General features: G+C 37.0%; 2 protein-coding genes across 2 annotated transcripts in view; one reads left to right on the top strand and one right to left on the bottom strand.

Annotated features, from left to right (window-relative positions):
- Nucleotides 1–245: 245 nt before the first annotated feature.
- On the top strand, nucleotides 246–4851 carry LOC116174516 (sodium-coupled monocarboxylate transporter 2-like). Its single transcript, XM_031492452.1, has 7 exons — nucleotides 246–412; nucleotides 459–736; nucleotides 784–1003; nucleotides 1049–1183; nucleotides 1227–1445; nucleotides 1490–1764; nucleotides 4730–4851. Exons 1-7 carry the CDS (start codon nucleotides 246–248, stop codon nucleotides 4849–4851), a joined length of 1416 nt encoding a protein of 471 aa, XP_031348312.1.
- Nucleotides 4852–5783: 932 nt separating this feature from the next.
- Nucleotides 5784–6579, bottom strand: part of LOC116174515 — a 3088-nt gene continuing 2292 nt past the window's right edge. The window contains exons 3-4 of the mRNA XM_031492451.1: nucleotides 5869–6087; nucleotides 5784–5819 (exon numbers count right to left, since the gene is read on the bottom strand). Of these exons, the coding sequence (XP_031348311.1) occupies nucleotides 5784–5819; nucleotides 5869–6087 (255 nt within the window). The remainder of the gene's footprint in view (nucleotides 5820–5868; nucleotides 6088–6579) is intronic.

The raw sequence follows: 6579 nt of genomic DNA, 5'->3' as shown, positions 1-6579 counted from the left end.
TCTTTAAGAGTTGAGTTAATCTTGCAGAAGATTTAAATTGAGCGAGCAATGTCATTCTAATGTCACTAAAAAAATTGCAATTAATACTCAAGGCTTTGTTTGCTGCGTTGTGGGCCGAATATGCTTAGTTAGTCTGTAACAGTTAATAAAAACACAATTTGCACACAAAGGGCGAAATTAAACTCACGAACTATTTCCCTAATTGCTTGGTTAGCGTTAGGCAATAGGACAGTTGATTCCATAACATGCCGTTCGAAATAATCGATCATGTTGTTTTCTACGGATCGATGGCTTTCAGCTTGGGTATCGGGGTGTACTTCGGTTTTTGGAAGAAATCCCACACCTCCGATGGTTACCTCTTGGCCAATCGACAGATGAAGGTTATACCCATAACGATCTCAATGGTTGCGAGGTAACTCTAAATTATGCCGGGGGTCATAATTCTACTTCTGTTCAAGCTCAATTTCAGGGATAACGTTGCTTGGATACAGTGGCGAGGTTTACGTGTATGGAGCCAACATTGTATGGATGTGTCTCAGCTGTGTGGTGGCGAGCGTTATTGGGGGATGCATGTTCGTACCAGTTCTGACCAAATTAAAGTCTCCAAACGTTTTTAAATATTTCGAGTTAAGGTTTGATAGAAGAACTAAGATACTGGCGTCCTGTGCGTACACATTGTACGTTTTGTTCTTTAGTTCAGTTGTGGCATACGCACCGGCAATTGCATTTTCCCAAGGTGTTTCTTTGCCAAACAGTATTGGAATTAACATTATTATATTTCAGTAACTGCTGTGCACCCACAAATTGTGGCGTCCCTTGTTTGCGTTGTTTGTGTGTTCTACACGAGCGTTGGGGGATTTAGAGCAGTGGTGTGGACTGATGTGTTTCAGTTTTTTGGAATAATCGCGGGTGTTATCGTCGTAGCCGTGCTGGGAATAGCCTCCGTAGGCGGTGTGGGAGCTGTCATAGAAAAAGCATCAAACGGACATAGACTGAATTTTAAGTATTAATAACCTAGTCTATATCTAACCTCCGCTTTAAGTTTTAGCATAGATCCTACCCAAAGGGACGGATTTTGGCAAATGTTGCTTGGTAGTACGACGACATGGATTTTCATTCTATCTTTGCAACCTGGGACTGTACAAAAATATTTATCACTGTCGACATCTAAGAATGTGACAAGGTGAACATTGAAACAAATCACATTTTCTAATCGTATTATATAGAGTAATGGTTCTCCAATGCTTTGGGATCGCAACGATATCCTTCGTGAGTATTTTTATGGGACTCATTGTGTATGCAAAGTACGACGGCTGTGATCCTCTCACGACCGGTGAAGTTGCCCGCTCTGATCAAATTCTACCCTATTTCCTAGTAGATGTTGTTCGAGATATTCCTGGGTTGTCTGGTATTTTTATTGCGGGACTCTTTAGTGCCTCACTTAGGTAAAATACAAACAACTAAAAACATTTCTTTAGTAGTGTCATAGTACACTTTCTGCATCACTCAATACATTAGGAGCGACTGTATATGGAGACCTGATGTCCTTGCATGTCTTTCGAGGTATAATGAAGGACAAGGAAAGTTTGATTTTAAAATTGATAGTCGTGGGATCCGGTGGAATCTGTACGGCTTTGACCTGCGTTGTTCAGCATATGGGAGGCATTATACCGTTTGCAATGGTCATCGTGGGGCTGCTAAATGGCATATTTTGTGGATTATTTTCTCTAGGGATGATCTTCCCTAGAGCGAACTCAAAGGCAGGTACTGGGCAAAAAGCTGTAGATTTAAAAAGCTCTTATAGGGCGCTTTTTGTGGTGTCATTTCAACTTTTTTGGGAGTTGGTATAATAATCGCTGTAAACCAATGGTATACTTTACAAGGAGCAAGCAACTACTTTGCAAAACCAATGTCAGTAGCAAATTGCTCCGTATCTGTTAACGTCACCCTGTCCAGGTAAGGTCATCTGTGCTTCCTTGTATTTAAATCAATAAATTACAGAACACAGGCAGAATACGAGCCATTTGTACTTTTTCGGATCTCTTTGTGGTACAACCCGGTTATGGGTTTTTTAATGGTAATCGTGGTTGGCATGTTAGTCAGTTATTGTACTAAACCAGACGTCTATGATCCAAATCTTCTTAGTCCCATATACCGAAAGACTTGCACCAATCCAAAGCTTTCGCAAAAATACTCCGCCGGGATGAATAGCAATCATATAGGGACTTATAATTTTGAACGTAATTGTTAAAATATTAACATCCTGTAAAATTGAGTATATTAAAAGAAACTTTATCTGACACTTTGGACCTTTCCTCTCGGATTTTTAAGAAAAGAACAAGAATATCAATGCAACAATTAAAAGGGGACCTTAATCATAAATAGTGCTCGAAATAGTGTTAGCTAGAAAAAAAAAACGATTCTAGAGCGACGAAAATGGACGAACTTTTTAAAGGACCATATCGCATAGTAGAAGAAAAAGTGCTTAGTGTAAATAATAAAATGACAAAAGTGCATAAAAATAGAGTGAAACCATACTTTACTGAAAAACAGGAAAAGGAAATGTAAAACGATAGCTTAAGTACTTATGGTTTAAGTTTAATTATGAAATGCTAGAATTATATAACGCTTATTATGTACATATAATGCTAGGTAAATGTTATTAGACTAAGAAATTTATTTTAGGACATTATTTAAATTTCAACTATAATGTAGATCTAGGTTGTTAACATTTTAAATTCAAAAGAGAAAAAAATTTCTGTCCGAGACAAAAATTTTTTTTCCCGCCCAGGGGAGATGTGGTAAATAGACAATAATGTTCATAGGTTAACAAACCTCTAACTTGCATTTATACTTATACTTACACAATCAAACGGAAATGTATTTTTCTGTAATTGTTAACAAGTAAGTATTGATGAGTATGAATTAGATTGTTGGAAGGTAACGACCAAGACTAAGCTGCGTAAGCGGCGTTTATTCAACTTTAATTAAATAAATAGATATAGTTTAGTGTTTAGGAGATGTGACTTTTATTGTTGGGTATCTCCCAACATCACAACCTGGAAACAAACTATCAAAGGAAAGAGCAATTTTTACTTTCGATTTACATAACGTAACGGATCATTTTCAGCAATATTGTCGTTGTAAAATTCATTATAGCATCCGTAGACCAAACTATAAGAAGAATTTTTCATACAGTAATTATATTAAATTGGTATGATGAACCCCTTAGTTGCAAAAAACGTAATGCATCGCATACCGTGAAACTGAACTAAATGATTAAAAAATTCCAGTGCTAAGTATAGGAAGTTTATTGGAAACATTTCATATCAATTGCATATTCCGTAAAAAGCAACCAGGAAAAGCACTTGGAGGAGGGAACGTTACGTGCAACTCTGGTGAGATAACATTAACAAGCAGGTATTAGTAACTAGATCCATTACTAGGTTCAAAATTCACATAAAGTTGTTTCCTGTTTTACTTTTAACTACCCGAAAGCAGAAGGATTTGGAAAAACTAAATTGCTAATAAGTTAATTTAATTCCAGTACAGCTAAAAAAACAAGGCAAGTGTTACACTTCGCATTCATACAACTTGTACGTGTCTAGCGCGTGTTCTACAAATTGTTTTGTCAACTACACAGGGCAAATTTTATAACACGTACGCGTTTATTAGGGTCTGTCCTCTCCAAGCCTTCAAAATACTTTCCAACCCCAAATTCACACAATTAAGGGCTTTTATAAACTAAACAAGTAGCTTACGTCGCTAGTGTACATACGTTTTCAATAATTACAAACTAAATCCGCCGAAGAGGATGAGGGGATATTTTCCCGAAAGTTTGTTAGGTTTAGAACAGGAGTACACATGTAAATGCAAATTATACGCGTGCTTATTGCGGATGATTACATTTGAATACAGTTTCGGATGTATACGCGCTCGTACAATAAAACATTCTTTGTTTAAAACGGATTAAGATATATTGTTCGGCGGAAGCTGTTGAAGTGTTTAATCTGGTAAATTTACAGACGATTAACCTGCAATGATGTCTCCTAATTCTAAACTGATTTGTTCTTAGGATCTGGTTTAATCTTAGAGCGCAGCAGTGCATCTTGTTTGAATTTATCACGGTACAATTTTATCCCACGGAAATAATTGATTTCCAAGGATATTGTTGAATGTTTGGATCTGCTACTGGAAGTAACTAATAAGGATATTGTTTAATATTTGGAACCGAATGATTTTGTTTGGCGCATGATCCCTGTGGACTGCATTTATTATCATATGCTTAAAACGGAGAGCCTGGTACCTAATTTTGTGATCTTCTGTTACCCATTCATAGTTTCCATATCAAATGTGAAATTTGCGACGAAAGAGTTTAGTCAATTTTGTGCAGCCCTTCAGTGGTCTATTTGCTTGTTGCAGTTACCCCTACGCCATTTGCTGCAAGACATTGATGGCCACGCAAGAGGGTCTTAATTGTCCGACAATTCATCTAAATTAATAACGTGCTACTTATTGTGGTAATTATTCTGCACGAGCTGAAGTCCCTAATGAAATTCACCCACACAAATAATAGCACCCCTCCTCTACTTTATTTACTTTTTTACAAACACTAACATATGAAATTTATGGTTCATTGTACAAAAGCCGCCTTTAGATACATTGTCATTGTAATGGAGTATAATTGTAATTTACTGCTAGAGTGTGGAGTAAATTATTCGCGTTTCAGAAACTATCGCCGCATTTTTTCCCCAGCACTATGAGACTAAATCGTGTTTATTCGAAGGCTACATCGAAATAAGCCAGTGGATGCCATCGTGTTCACGTATGCGGAGCCGTCGTGGAAAATAGGTTAATTAGACAAATAAACGGCGTTCCAACAACTTTACGGGTTCTACAATGTGAAATTTACCACTTTTATAGAAAATGTAGATGGGCCTGGATTTCACGTTTAATGTCTGGCATGTTCCCCACCTTTTCCTAAACAACCTGGAAGAAAAATGATTTATGCTTGCAGTGTAACGGTGAAGTGCCTCTTGATATATTCTATTTCAGAAGATGAGCTAGTGATAATTATATTCTAAAAGTTGTAATTCTCCACATTGTTGCTGTTTAGCCCGGCGGTGTATTTTTGTGGTTATTTTCGATTGGTCCATATCTTACGGTATATGGGACTAAGAAGATTTGGATCATAGACGTCTGCTTTGGTACAACAACTGACTAACATGCCAACCAAGACTACCATTACAAAACCCATAAACGGGTTGTACCAAAAAGATATCCGAAAGAGTATAAATGGCTCCTACTCTACCTGTGTTCTGTAATTTATTGATTTAAATGTAAGTAGTTCACTCAATTTTACTATATGGTTACAAAAGGTCCGGTAGAAGATTTTATTTTTTCGACTTAAGTATTTAAATGGTAAAGACAGAGAAAAATCCAAGTTTTCCAACACGACTAACGTCGGGAGAAATTTCTGTGGACAAACATCTGCAAAAATTGCAGACTTTTTTCGGTTTTTCTAAAATAAGTCGCCAACGTTAATACTTGGGTAGTGTAGAAGAGTACCTTAAATTTGACATTTTATTTGGCCCCGTAACATGTATTAATAGTTTAGGAGATATACTAATTTAAAGTTTCGTGTTTTTAGTAATTTTTGAAAATACACTATCTTTTCCGTCCTTGAAATTTACACACATAGATAAGGTATACATATAGAAATAAATACCTAAATTTATTTATTTAATCCTTAAGTTGTTGCTTGAGTCTATTTTTTCAAAAATTCAGTAAAAACTCGAAACTTCAACTTGATGTATCTCCTAAAAACAATACACGAAATGTAATTTGTGATGCTTTACATTTGTCAACCTTATCCATAGTTTCCGTAGGTCTAATAACATTTCTCCCACTGCTGCTGCGATACGAAGTACCGACCCTCGTCCGTTTATTCAGGTTCAAATTCATGGTCAACCGTTCACTGCCTTGATCGACACCGGCTCCGCAAGTCCGGCGAAACATAAATAAGCCAAAAGTTTTCCGAACCAACCTGTTAATATTCATAGTTCGTATACAGCCCCGATCGATATCCTGAAAACCGAAATTAAGCACTTACATGGTTCTGGTCTCGGTTATGAAATGCTCCTAGGCATAGATTTTCTTTCCCGAACTGGCCTGCATTTTAACATGGAAGCCGACAATTTATTCCGTCTTGTTCCTGGAGTTACTTCCTGCTCGGGCGCCATTTGTAACGTCCGCTACGTTGACCCCTGGTATTGTTGATAATTTGGGCACGTCGAGCGGGTCTCGGGTAACAGCCAGTGGTAGACTCGGGTTGCTTAGACACAGTACAGCTGATACGGGGCGAAGAAAAATAGATTTGCTTGAAATTGAAATTTGTCCTCCATCAATTTGTGTGCCTGTGTAATTTGAATTACGTTTTGCAATATCACAAAAGAAATTGTTAAATAATAACATACACATACATAGAGATACACTGACACAAAAACTATCAATATACACAAACCGTCTAAAACGCTATAGGGAAACTGCAGATAGAAAGCGCCATAACACACAATTTAA

The sequence above is a fragment of the Photinus pyralis genome, unplaced genomic scaffold, assembly GCF_008802855.1.
Source record: "Photinus pyralis isolate 1611_PpyrPB1 unplaced genomic scaffold, Ppyr1.3 Ppyr1.4_LG6, whole genome shotgun sequence".
NCBI classification, from domain to species: domain Eukaryota; kingdom Metazoa; phylum Arthropoda; class Insecta; order Coleoptera; family Lampyridae; genus Photinus; species Photinus pyralis.
The sequence above is the reverse complement of the archived record's forward strand: the minus strand, read 5'-3'. Positions and strand labels throughout refer to the sequence as shown.